The sequence below is a fragment of the Biomphalaria glabrata genome, chromosome 9 (assembly GCF_947242115.1).
Source record: "Biomphalaria glabrata chromosome 9, xgBioGlab47.1, whole genome shotgun sequence".
In the NCBI taxonomy this organism is placed as follows: Eukaryota; Metazoa; Mollusca; class Gastropoda; family Planorbidae; genus Biomphalaria; species Biomphalaria glabrata.
Genome location: NC_074719.1, coordinates 16837353 through 16852212, shown reverse-complemented (window position 1 = coordinate 16852212; position 14860 = coordinate 16837353). Strand labels below are relative to the sequence as shown.

The following is a 14860-nucleotide window of genomic DNA, read 5'->3' as shown; positions in this document are numbered from 1 at the left end:
TTTTTATAGGTGTCCGATTGGATACAAATATTGATTAAGTGTGATCAAAAGGTGAAGAATGAATGATTTAGAATCTCTATCGATTGACTGGACAGTCAGCACAACTCAGCATTGTTGACCTAACAAGTGAAGGTAACAACACAACAAACATCTGAGACTTCCAGATGAATGAAGTTAATCATTTGTCAACTGTCCTTTCAGGACACAAAAGATTTCCTCATATTTCAAGATTATATTACAAGATTATAGTACTATCTTTTACTATATTATACTAAATATACTATTATATTACATTACTTATTGTTCAGGAAAGACCCCACTAAGCTAGCTTTTACCTTTTGACCTTTGGTAGTGGTGTAGGCTTTCACGGCGGGGTCCGGGAGGGTTTATAGAATGTAATGAAAAAAAAAGCTAAGATATTAAAACACACAATTAGACTACAACATTTTGAATTTTTGTGTGTGCATATTTACAATATGTTTAGAATCCAAATTTAGGTATTAACTGCTCATTAAAACTTTTCGGAAATGTTTCTTAAATAATTCTTTTATGTCGAGAAATTGTTTTGATGGGGAAAGTTTTATGAAAAGTATTGAGTCACAGAGAAACTCTGGACTAGAATAACACCATTACTAATATCACTAGGCTTAGCGACACTCCAGGACAGAAGACTAGAAATTAAAGCAGCAAGAATATATAAAATACCAACACTAAAACCAACAAATACAATAACAGATAAAGAAGATAAAGAAACATTTCTTATTCCATGTGCGAATTCATACAAGTGTTCTTTCTTTCCCAGTACTATTGCCTAAATCAGCCAAGAAAACCAATGAATTAACAGAGCGTGAGTCTCTAATTAACTCTTTCTCTCCGTAATTATTTACCACATTCTGATGGAATCAACGCTGGTATCATCAGTTAGGAGAGAAAGAGTTAATATGCACGACTAGACTGACACATGGACACGCGTAAAGACATAATTTGTTTCTGTTGAGAAGAAACGTTTCTAATTTATAAGATAAGAGTAGATATGATAACATAAGGTAAAAGTTTTACAATGAGGATATGTTTTCTTCTAAAACTCAAGCACGCTAATGCCCTTAGACATATCTACAGTATGTTTGTAAACTAGGGCTTACGTTGCATTCTGAAAAATCATGTTTTATGGAGTGGCGACACTCAGCTATGTAGCGATAATGTTTATCACACTTCTGGATGATAGCTGAAAGAAAACATATATTTGTAAGTTCAAGCGCATATCATGATACTTTTATGGCAGTGATGCCCAAAATACGGCCCGCGTGCCAGATCCGGCCCGTGACGTGGTTCCTTCCGGCCCGCCGAAACGTCGGCACAAAGTGGAGAAAATCCACTCTCCAAAAAAAAAAAGGTTGAAAAATGTATCTTTATCTACTTTAGGGCTCTGCTATTTTTTCTGATGGACTGATTCCATGACCTTTAACGTTTGTGCGTTTCTGAACAGGGACTGTGAATGTAGATTCTACCAGGAGAAGTTGGCAGATCTTTACTTTTTTTGTGGAACAGGATAATAAGCCAACATCTTTGTTTTATAACGAAAGTGTGTCTGTTTGAAGAACAACAACATACATATATATCGGTATTATAAAATAAATATGGGGCATCTTTGGTTTGAACCACGATTTAAAAATTGATTAACTACAACTAGAGATTGGAGGATGGATTGGAAAAATTCGCCAAAAAGAAAAGGAAATGAATGGGTTTTAGAGGTACCTACACTGTTGTTAACATTTTAAGTAAAGAAATAAAGCTATTTTCTAACGCATACAAAAATATAATATTCAGATATCACATGAATGTAGTACTAGATCTAGGGGGCTCTGGTAAAATAGTTTCAGAACAATTTCATTTAATTTTTTTAACTTTTCGGTCATCTGGCCCACGAGACGAGTGTTGGAAATTAAAATGGCCCGCAGGTCGTATTAGGTTGGGCATCACTGTTTGATTTTAATACTTATGAAAGCTATGCAAAATTAAAGCACACTTCGAATACATTTAAGCGTATTAAATTTTCTTGTCATTTTATTCTTAATAGAAACCTGTAGGCTCTACCTGGTGAGGTGTTATCCACAAAAATATTTTTAGAGTCCTCATCTTCAAAGAATCCTAGTACCGAGATGTACAACTGTCTCATGAAGGAATCACCAATGAAGTAGATGGTTGTGTTTCCCAAGACACGACACACTTCATCTTTACTTTGGAATTTACGTATCTAGTCCAAAGAAACACAAACAATGCTAATGTACACATGCTGGGCATATGCTGCTATGTTTGGAGACAATTAAGCTAATAATATCAAGGTTACAAATACAGTTTGTGTGGAAACACAAACTCAAAATTGGCCCCCGAAGTGGTCCACCCAGGCAGGTAAAAAGGCTATTTCAATATTTGCAGAAGAATATCATAATGAAATTCTATCAAATGCAAACGACAGAAAAGAATGGAGAAAGAAGGTTAACAGATCTTGTGTGGTGCCCCAACAGTCCAGAAGACCAAGGGATAGGTGAAAGTGAAGGTGAAGTTAGATGTGAACCTGGCCTAACTGATTTCATATAATGATTATCTTATTGATTGAATAGTTTTGTAAAAATCAATCGCTTATTCAAAACTCTCATTCAAAACCTAAACCTAATCATAGGAAGAATAGAATGTTCGTTAAAAAAAAATTGAAAAAATCCTTTAGTTACATAATTGATGTCCTTCTGTGGGTACCACAGTGCACGCGTTAATATAAAAAAAGACACTAATTAATTATTGTTTTAAATTATGTTATATGCATAATAAATAAAAAAAATTCTCTAAAAAAATCAAAAGTAAACATTTTTTTTTGTAAATATATTAGTTAGTATGACAGAATTTATTTTACTTATCGATACAATTATAAAAACATTTTTTTTTACAAAAATCAAAAACCGTTTGCATAAATGTGTTAAAAATATGATAAATGGTAATTTCCCTTTCTAAAAAGCCCCTAGTACATATAACTATTAATAGTGAATAGTTGTAAAAATTTTGTATTTTATGAAAAAAACTGCTTGCATAGTTGATTTAAAAAATTAAATTTTTCGCTTTCAGAAAAGAACAAAAGTAGCCGTTGCATCAGAACTTTGAATGGTCTAAAATATCTAGTTTACGAGATCTAAACGGGACGCATTGACGAACGGACGAACAGACAGACCATACAAAACTAATAGCGTCTATTCCCCTTTCGGGGGCCGCTATTAAAATCTTTCTTTATATTGTATATAAGCTAATGCATGAAGCAGCGCCGGAGTTAATGGTGGCTCTAGGCTGGATTTTTGTGAGGACTAAGAAATATAAATACCTTTCTTCATAAATCCCTATTTCTACATTCTGTAAGTTTACTAGGCTTGCGTAGAAAGAATTTAATCAATTAATATTAATATAGTATCTACAGATGTATGCAGGGCCTGATTTAAGCATGTGGAAGCCCCTACAATTTCTTTGAAAGCTTTAATGAAGATTTACGTATAAGAATGAAATTAGTTATATCATATCTAAAAACTTGCCATATTTTAGAAGACAGAAATTGAGTTTTTGGTAAATATAATCTCACCTTCCTTTTTAAAAAAAAATATTTAATACGCATATTTTGGTTTTAAAAAGTGTATATGTTTGAGTTTGTGGAGGGTAAGGCCCTTGATAGAAGCAATGTCGTAAATCCGGAGATGCATTGACTTATTCCGAGCATGATACAAGAGTAAAATGCTTAATCACGACATTTATGCCAGCCGAAAAATGCGAAAAAAATGTTCGAAAAAAAAAAGAAACGAAAAAAAACTTACACGTTTCTGACCCGTCGAAATTCGGTTCTATTGTTATCTTTTGTGGAAAAGAATGCGTTAATCGAATGCCGTTCACCCACACATTTACTTCACCCCCTGCCGTTCCCCACACATTTACTTTTTTGGCAAATAGTAATTTGTTTTTAATTAATTGTAATCCTTTATTTAACCCCTTTTAAATGCCCCCCCCCCCCGGCTTCAACACTACATTCATTATTGCCTGTGAAGAAGACATGAATATTTAAAGTAACACCAACACCCATCCCCGAAAACCCATTGAATAATCCAACAAAGTTTCCCTTTCAGATCTTGCGATCTTTAGGGCAAATGACGTTAAGGTCATCTGTTTCTTTGGCCAACGGTTAACGAGCAGGGTGTCACGTGGCCAGTACAACGACCAACCTCCTTTACTTTCTCTAACTTTAGTCAGGTACCCATTAGAGCTGGGTGTCACGTGGCCAGTACAACGACCAACCTCCTTTACTTTCTCTAACTTTAGTCAGGTACCCATTAGAGCTGGGTGTCACGTGGCCAGTACAACGACCAACCTCCTTTACTTTCTCTAACTTTAGTCAGGTACCCATTAGAGCTGGGTGTCACGTGGCCAGTACAACGACCAACCTCCTTTACTTTCTCTAACTTTAGTCAGGTACCCATTAGAGCTGGGTGTCACGTGGCCAGTACAACGACCAACCTCCTTTACTTTCTCTAACTTTAGTCAGGTACCCATTAGAGCTGGGTGGACTAAGGGGAGCTATACAAAAATCCCGAATTTCAAAATCCCAGGCATCACCTAGATTCGAACCTAGGACCACAGGTTTGGATGCCAAGTGCTTAACCACTCAACCAACGCGCCCCATTATCCAACAGGTCTGTCATTAATCTCTTACATTTATTCTGACAACTATGTTAGTGCTAAATTCTAGATCTTGGTCTAGAGGAAAAGACAGATGTGAAGAAAGAGATGTAAAGAAAGAGATGTAAAGAAAGAGATGTGAAGAAAGAGAGGTGAAGAAAGAGATGTAAAGAAAGAGAGGTGAAGAAAGAGAGGTGGAGAAAGAGAGGTGAAGAAAGAGATGTGAAGAAAGAGATGTGAAGACTACGTCAAAAAATGAATGGGCCTGTCATTGAAATAGATTCTAGTCTCGGCAAGACAGAGAAATGAAAAGAGACAGTCGATAGATCATGTAAAGATTCTCAAAAAATTGTATGTCTCAATTTCCGTTACCTTACAACTATGATCGTCTGGTATCCATTCTGCCAACTCAGCGTATATCTTGGCTCTAAAATCAAAACAACCTTCGCATTGACATTCATTTACAGTTCTATTCACACAAGTATTGTTATAGCAGCACGGTGTTGACCCTTTCGGATTACAGAGAGCTCTGAACCACTCCAGGCCTTCATAATTCACATTGCCTTTCAAGAAAGAATAAAAAAAAAAAAACAAGGTTGACGGCTAATACCAAGGTCACGGTGGAAAATAGGATAATTCTATATCCATGAACACGTACATAATGGAAACTTTGAGCTGGACAACAATCAACTAGTTTTAATGACGCATGCATATCATAGGAAAAACAACAAAGAGAACAAAGAGGTAACTTTTACAATTATCTGCCCTTATCCCCAGCATAATGATAGGCCTATAGATCTAGACTTTATAATATCCTAATGATAGGCATTTAGATCTAGACTTCATAATATCCTAATGATAGGCCTTTAGATCTAGACTGTATAATACCCTAATGATAGGCCTTTAGATCTAGACTTTATAATATCCTAATGATAGGCCTTTAGATCTAGACTTTATAATATCCTAATGATAGGCCTTTAGATCTAGACTTTATAATATCCTAATGATATGCCTTTAGATCTAGACTTTATAATACCCTAATGATAGGCCTTTAGATCTAGACTTTATAATGTCCTAATGATAGGCCTTTAGATCTAGACTTTATTATATCCTAATGAGAGGCGGCAGATGCCTATAGATCTAGACTTTATAATATCCTAATGAGAGGCCTTTAGATCTAGACTTTATCCTATACTCTTAAGCGAGCAATTCTTGTATGTATGTATGTATGTATATATATTTATAAATTTTATTTCGAAAACGGCTCTAACGATTTTCTTTAAAAGTTCACGGTATATGCATAATAGTGAGAAAAAAATTCTCAACTCATTGGCCACATCGGGAAAACTCGAGGTCGACCGTTATATCGGTTTGAAAATGCCTCATTATCGAAAAATTAATTTTGGCTAGAATGTTTTATGAATGAAAATTTTCCGTGACGTGAACGGGAAAAACGCTGCCTACGTCACTAGGCTTACCGCAGTACACTAAAATATTTCTTTGCAAACAAGAACGAGTTCTAAAGGATCAATAGACCTAATTAAACATTTGCACACCATCTTACTGTAGATTGATTTATTATAGAACTATGAAAGAGAAGTAATGAAATTAAATGTGCCGATGTATGATTAGTTATTGTGTTTTGAAGGCTTTATAAATTGATAACACTTGAATTGCCTAGAGCGGTGTAGATACCTTGTACTTTGTTGTTTATTTTGCTGGTGACCTTCAGCTGTTCTATTTCAGCTAAAGCAAGTTGGCGCCTAAACTGGTCTCTTAAGCGTTTCGGTATTACGTCGTATACTTTTTTAGCTCACCAAAAAAAGACTGCCTTTGGCATGCGTTCGTCTGAGATTCGTCTTCCATACAGGATACCGCTCTGTCCAGCGTAACTGACGGACTTAAAGAATTACCTCTATTCAAAGCCCCGGATACACATTTGAGACCAAAGAAAATCTGCTGCCGAGAACAGAGGCAGACGCGAAAAGAAAATCTTAATCGACCACTGTTTGACAATGGTTATGCTTGCCCTGGATGTGGCAAAATTTGTAGGTCACAGCAGGGGCTGCGTAGCCATGGGAAATTTTGCAATCCTCATTAATCTTAGGAATCGAAGACAAACCTTATTATTATTTTTTTGCTGTTGAATTATTACCATAAGTTCGTGCTTTGTGTCTACTGTCCGTACCAAAACAAAGGAAATGGTCCTAACACAGCTTCTCTACGCCTTACGTGCTCACACTGAACATGATATCTAGCCAGCGGCCAACGAGTTTGCGTACGCTGCAGCCTCTTTTTATTGAACTATACACCTCGGTAAAAAGCTTGGGGTTAGGGCTTGGAGATGGAAGACCCAGTTGAGATCTGAATGGAGGGATGTGTATAAGCAGGCCATATCCCTCCACGGGCTGTAGCACCACTGGGATGGATGGATGGTATGAACTTCTTATAGTCCAACAGTCAGGCTGGGCAGGGCACGTATCCCGTATGGGTAACGAGCATATTGTTTGGCGTAACAGAGGTGTCCCATGGAAACGTTTCTTTAGAAAACTAATGCAATGATTTAAGTCTATTAAGAAAAAATGCGCCATTTTACTTTGTCACAAAGTGCCTGTTTTACCCTATAACGTAGAGATTTGCTTCACTTGATGTTTCGTACTAAAGACATAATGAATGTATACTAATTCCATAATTAAACGTTTGAACGCAACCATCTAAGAAGTTACACTGCAAAGACTTTCTTCTAAGCCAGTAATAGTAGACCTACAATAGTTTTACACAAAAAATGGATTGTAAAACTATAAGACGAATGTGAGCTGTGTATGTAGGTCAGATTAGTAGTATTTATATGATCGTTCATTTTCGTAATTACAAAAATATTCCCAAAATGACTTAGGAAACTATTTAACCGAGCTAGGATCGGTCATCCAGGTACTAATATCCTAATGATAGGTCTATAGATCTAGACTTTATAATATTCTAATGATAGGCCTATAGATCTAGACTTTATAATATCCTAATGATAGGCCTTTAGATCTAGACTTTATAATATCCTAATGATAGGTCTATAGATCTAGACTTTATAATATCCTAATGAGAGGCCTTTAGATCTAGACTTTATAATATCCTAATGATAGGCCTATAGATCTAGACTTTATAATATCCTAATGAGAGGCCTTTAGATCTAAACTTTATAATATCCTAATGATAGGCCTATAGATCTAGACTTTATAATATCCTAATGATAGGCCTCTAGATCTAGACTTTATAATATCCTAATGATAGGCCTCTAGATCTAGACTTTATAATATCCTAATGATAGGCCTATTAATCTAGAATTTATAATATCCTAATGAGAGGCCTTTAGATCTAGACTTAGAAGACGGTGCGGTGCGCAAAATGCTCCTGAACATTAATTTATTTAAATCTTGAATGAATAAGGCATAGACTTATCTATACTATATCTAGACTGGACATGGAGATTTTTTATCATTACAAAAAAATGTGAAAATTTTTAGAAAGTTGGATCAAGGCGTTGTTTTGTAAAGTAGTTAAAAGAAGTAAAGTTTTTTTCAACCCTAACCTATGTAACATATAGGCTAATTTAATTTTTACATCTAGATCTAGTAACTGAACATCAAAATAAGAGTTACTCTCGTCTCCTAATTATTGTTTTGCAATTTTTAGATACATAATCTAGAAAGATCTAGGTAATCAATTTATTTAAATGTACATAAGATGATTTAAATCAACATGAATTATTTCGATCTAGGATTTTTGAAACATTATCTCAAAGGAAACAAACAGGAAATGGCTTTGTTTCATATATTTGCGTGAATATCCGAGAAATGATTTTGCATTATTTCTAAACTTTGAAAACTAAAGATCAATACTTTTCTAAGAAAAAAAGAGTTTACGTACATACAATTCTATATATAGATATGTCTGTGAATCGATCAATCGAGGATAAGAATTTATTTCCGGTACAAGTCTATGGAATAAGCATAGACATAAATAAATATAGACTGGAAGTAGGAAGTTATTTTTATTTGGGGGAAGTCAAATATGTTTTATGTACTCTATCTATGTTGAAAAAAAATTTCTGCAATTGAGCTATAAATTCTAGGACTAACATTTCAGCCAATATATAATTATGATCTTTAGTTTTGAAAAGTACAAAACTGCCATATTCCCAATATTTTGCCTTTGTTTCATAATCATAGACATAGGCAAATATATATAGGTTTGTGATGTGGATCTATGTTTGTTGACATGGCTTCTTTATAAATGTATGGCGGTCGTCTTATCGATTCAAATTGTTAGAATTAGTTTTTAGTCAAAAAAGTCAAAGAAAATGAGCAGAACGTGCTCTAATGTTCATAGTACGATAGGCCAAGGATAAATTCTAAAGGTTGAAAAAAAATTGAATATTATACACAGTAACTTTTAGTTTCAGTAAGTCAGAATAATTCAGTATCACTGTGACTGTGACTAATTTAATATTGATAGATCTAAATCTAATAAATATGACTAATATTTGTAATAACTAGGTCTAATACTTTTCATACTTTTTACTACTAACTATTAAACTAGTCAGTCTATCATCTATGCATGCAGACTATAGACTAGATCTAGTATAAGTATAGATTATAGATCTAGTGACAATCTTGAATCTAGTCCTAGACTATTTATATACTAACTATAGACTATAGACTAGACTATACAGATTACAATTATAGTTTATAGTATAGTATAGTAGTATAGTACTAGTAAAAGTAGTATTTTTTTTACTATAGTATTTATATAGACTAGATCTAAATCTAGTATTTAAAACTATTTATAATTAGGCACGATTAGAGATATAATAATACAGAAGGGGTTCTATCAATTATAAAGGTTATGACTGAAAAAAACAACAACTATAAATACTTTTAATTTTACACTGCTCATAACTGCTGTATAACTCATACAAACTTATCTTTTCCCAAATGTTTCCCATAATAATTTTTACTTTATCGTCCAGTCTATATATATATGTCTATGGCATAGACATAAATAAATATAGACTGGAAAATGGAAATAACTTCATGTAACTTGAAAACATGTATATCTATTGTATTCGGATTTCCGAATTCTGAAAAATTGCATGATCTTCAGTCTTAGAGATTAAACAAAACTCCTAGACATAAATAAAGTACACAGAAATGCAAGTCACAAATTTTCGTTTCATAAAACTCTATTATCGGTCAGTCTATATTTATTTATGTCTATGGGAATAAGCCTATATGCGGAAATACCCGAAGACGTAGAGTCTGTTCAAGAGAAAGATTTTCTTGTTCTCAAGCCAAATTTAAATTATTTTCTTTTAATACTTTGAAAAATGATCACGGTCCAACTCGAGTTTTCCCAGTTTGGCCAACGAGCTAGATTTTTTTTCCCAACGATGTACATCAAGTGTCTAATTTTTATGAAAATTGTTACAGCCGTTTTCGAGAACAGTGTCCACCCAGGTTATGCCCAGAAGGTTTTCCCCACCCAGTCGGATAATGGGACTTCAATAGAGGTATTGTAAAAAAAAAAAAAAAAGGTTTAGAACATAAATGTTGATTGAATGAGATTGACTTACACTTCATATTTGATCTTTTACAATTTCAAATCACAATTTAATCTGCCCGACTGAAAGATTCGACTGTCATCTCACGAGACGTTTACATGTACAAGTTAAGGTACCTCTTTCTGATATATAATCTTTCTATGGCCGACGTTTAACGGGGTGTCTTGTGGCCAACAAACCGGCTAACCGCCTTTACTTTGGCTTGTCAGGTTAGATTGGTTACACAATAGGGCGTCCTAAAAATTGAAGAAGAAAATCCCACTCGGTTCGGAAGCCACTCCCCCACCAGGCAGCTAATCAGCTGTTGAATAGCAAGTGTGTCAGAACAACTATTAATAAACTTTACTTTATTGAACAAAAGGCGACTAGATCAGGGGTCGGCAACCTTTAAAGTCGGAAGAGCCAAAAAGTACAACTTACAAAATTTCAACGTTTTTAAAGAGCCACAAGATTTTTTTCTTGCCAACAATAAATAGTACTAGCATAAATAAAGTTTTTTGATATAAAAAAAAAAGGAATCTATTTATTCATAAGAAAAAAGTATCTTTTTATTTTTATATAAATAGTATTTTTCACAACAAATTATATATATAATATATATATATATAGATGGTATAATTAGATAATCATTTACTTTACAAGTATTAAATTTCAACAATTAAACATTCACATAAAACACTAACATGCACTTCAATAACAAACAATTGAGCAAACAAATTCAATGGGAGCTTTGGCTTTGCATGGTTTTAGAAAGTTTGGATAAATTTGGCTAAATTACATGTTTTTAGTTTTAAACACGACTATAAATTTTCAGTTGTTAATTGGATTCTTAATTTACTTTTAATTATAATTATGCAAGAAAACACTTGCTCGCATGAATATGCCAATCAGAAGATAGTCAGCCTTCTAAATGCCAACTTTTTCACTTGACTGCAGCAATCTAGAAGACTGTTCCATGAGTTGAATATTAGAGCCTAATCTCGAGGCATTTCTTTTAAAGCTGTCCACTTTTGTTGCGTTACATAATTTCTGGACCTCCAACTCTTCCAACTTGATTTTCAATTCTGTTAATTATCCACTTCACAAAGTTTTACTTTTTAAATCGATCAATTGCATGTCTAGAGATCTAGTATCAATTCCAAATGGCTCAATGTAGATTTAGTTACTATTTGTGTTGAGAGGATTTTTTATAAATGCAAAAATCGTTTTGTTTGTTTTGAAACGCTCGAATCTGTCAATAAATTCATCTTTAATTTTTCTTTATAACTGTGCTGAGGTAGCTCATGCCCACAGTTGCACTGGTTTTATCGCAATATTGCTTTACAAATTCAAAATGAAGCTATTGACCGCTCTGAATATCTTCTGCAAGAAGAATTAATTTTTCTTCAAAACAAACCAATTCCTCTACCAAAACATAGGCTGGGTTTTCCTTTCCTTGCAGTTTTAGATTCAGCGCGTTTAATTTCAATGTTATATCCACCATAAAATAAAATACTTGCCACCATTTGTCTTTCTCTAATTCTGGGTGATTAATGCCTTTATCATTTAGGGATGTATTTAATTCATTCAAGCACAAAGCAAAACGTTTTAACACCTTACCTTTGGAAAGCCATCGCACTTTATTGGGAAGAAGGAGGTCGGGACAATGTGTCTCCTTTTTGTTTAGGAGTTCTTTCAACTGACGATGGTAGAGTGCTTTTGATAAGATGTTGTTAAAAATCTTGATTATCAAATTCATGACCTTAACTATTTTGGCCGTAAATGTTTGGTCACAAAGCGCTTCTTGGTGTATTATTCAGTGAAACGTAAGAATTTCATGGTTTATTTTGCGCCAAAGAATCGTAGTTGCCCCTTTTTTTATTTAAACGATTTTATTCTTAGCGATTACATTGTCTTCAAGGTATTTTCGAACGACATTAGCTGTATCTTCTCCTCTAGTTTGTCACGAGAGCGATAGCAATCCTAGAAGACATATATCTGACAACAAGGCCAACTAGTTGTGTGTCTTTCAAGTCGCAACACTCATCTATATCAAGTGATAAGGCAGAAGAAAGTTGAATATCTTCCACCTGCAAATATGTTACACTTCAAGACATGGGGGAGGGGTGCGCTGAAAAGCGAGTACAAGTGGCTGAGTGATAGAATAGGGGCCTAATCCTCGTTAATCGAATCCGAACGATTTTCAATGGGTTTTCTTTTTCGGTAAAATAAATAATATTTGCATGTGGAACTAAAGAGCCGCAGCTTAATATCCAAAGAGCGGCATGTGGCTCGCGAGCAGCAGGTTGCCGACCTCTGGACTAGACATAGCCTACGTAAAGAATTCAACGAAGATTCGAACTTCCCCTTTCTTCAGGTCGTGTTCAACTTCAGATTTATGGGAATCTGGCGTTATTTATGGGTATCTCACCTCATTTATGGGTATCTCACCTCATTTATGGGTATCTCACCTCATTTATGAGTATCTCACCTCATTTATGGGTATCTCACCTCATTTATGGGTATCTCACCTCATTTATGGGTATACTAGACATATGTTACCCGCGACCCGCGGGTCTATATTTGCGCATTACTGTCGATATAGTCACTGAGAGTGTTTTGTAAACAATTAAACGAAATAATAATGTAATAAGTAAAGCGAATGTGTCAATGTAAAAATAGTGTGAATGAAGCTATCAAATCAAAATAGCTAATAGGCTTAAATCCATTTTTTTAAATTAAAACATTTGCTTTTGAATAATCTAGTGGATTGGATTTAGATGTATGTTAAACGTAGCTAATGATCCTTTCACGTTATTTCTCTTTCGCTACGAAAATAAAATTAGTTTTGCGAAAATGGTTTACCCGAAGTCGATACATTCTTATCTATTAAAAACGAAAAGAGCGATAGCTTTGTTAAATAAATGGGATTATAAAGTGAACAATTAAACGAAATAATTTTTAGTACGCGATTCATGAATGAATATAGATCTAGGCTTATCTCAACTCGGCTTCGCAGCTTTCGTGAGCGAATGTAGCTTTAGAAAACCAAATTTGAATGTTTATTTGATCAAAATATGAAATGAATGGACTTTAATTAATATGTTTATGTGTTAAAGTATAAAACTATCTGTGCGAAGAGAAGTTTTATCATCTTAGAGTTGAATTAGAGTTTTAGATCTAGGGATGGGATTATAAAGTAAACAATTAAACGAATTAATTTTTAGTACGCGATTCATTACGGTATTGTCTAATGAAAGAATGTTCGTCAGGAAATCTGTAGTCACAGATATCAGGAACTAATTTATGTAAAAAATGCTTTTGAAACACAAAATTGAAGGTTAATTTTATTATATAATGAAATCAATGGATCTTCTTTTGTATTTTCATGTGTCAAAGTAAAAAACTATCTGCGCAAAGTGTATTTCTTAAAATTAGATCTAGGTCTAAATCCTTTCTATCTTTTCTCATGTCAACACTGTAGACATGGCCCAGATCCATAAAATACTATAGCTGTAATAGAGTCGGAGAACTTTTTTTTTTTTGAGGGTCTTAAGTTTGTTTTAGGGCTACAATACATACACTACGGTCTAAGTTGGTACCCAAGGAACATTCCTGCCTAGTTTTATCAAGATTGGTCAAGCGGTTTTGATGTCTATAAGTAACATACATACATACATACATACATACATACATACATACCCCTCACATTCTACTTTATAATATAGATGACCATATTTAGGGGAAAGCAAAAGTCGATGGTTTAATGTGCATGTTATTCTAGTAACATCTGTGTCAACAGAAAACTACGTAGATTTAACTGCAACTGAAGCACTCGGTTACTATCAACGGCATCATGATGAATACATTTTAAAAAGGAAGATTCCAATGTCACGTGGCAAAAAATAAACTAGCAAATGGCCTGAGAGTAGGGTTTACTGGGCGTTAGGATTAAGGTTTGGAAAAAAATCGCCCTCCCCCCCAAACTCTTAAGTTCTGGATCCGCTAGTGCTGAGAACTGAGCTGTAGGTTAAGCGTTTAAATCCATATTATCCCTCTGCTCCCGCGAGTCATTCTCGAGAAAATGTTTATCCAGTTCTAATGTTGATTGGAAATGTCTAAACAAGTGGACTATGTCTTTGTTCTAATTACATGACACTTTCCTAAAAAGACACCAAGGAACCAACTATGCCAATGACTCGCTAAGAATAAGCTGTCAGGCTTAGTTATACATATATGGGGGACAGTGCCCGCCGACCTCCTCGTGGTGTCCCCTGGTAACTGGAGTAAGTCCACCCTTGCTCTCAGGGTGGTCTGAAAAAGGCTAACGTTGCGGGAGCCCCAACTTTCCTAGCAGGCTCTCATGCTCTCCTGGTGCAGAGTTCTGCTGGTGAGGTCTGGGTAATGCTAAGCTCTGATCAACATAACCCCTGCACGCTCGTCTGGTGTAGGGATTTGTGTCTGTCGGGGCTTTAGCTAATGCTGAACTGATCAGCCGCCGCCCTGGAGACTAGTGGAGGGTCAAGCCGTCAAAATTTGCGGGCCCTAAACTGATGGCTTTAA

General features: G+C 34.7%; 1 protein-coding gene across 1 annotated transcript in view; it reads right to left on the bottom strand.

Annotated features, from left to right (window-relative positions):
* The window catches only part of LOC106076157 (uncharacterized), a 28799-nt gene that overhangs the window by 8988 nt on the left and 4951 nt on the right, over positions 1–14860 (bottom strand). Inside the window, exons 2-4 of the mRNA XM_056042090.1 lie at positions 5077–5267; positions 2095–2254; positions 1143–1225 (exon numbers count right to left, since the gene is read on the bottom strand). Of these exons, the coding sequence (XP_055898065.1) occupies positions 1143–1225; positions 2095–2254; positions 5077–5267 (434 nt within the window). The remainder of the gene's footprint in view (positions 1–1142; positions 1226–2094; positions 2255–5076; positions 5268–14860) is intronic.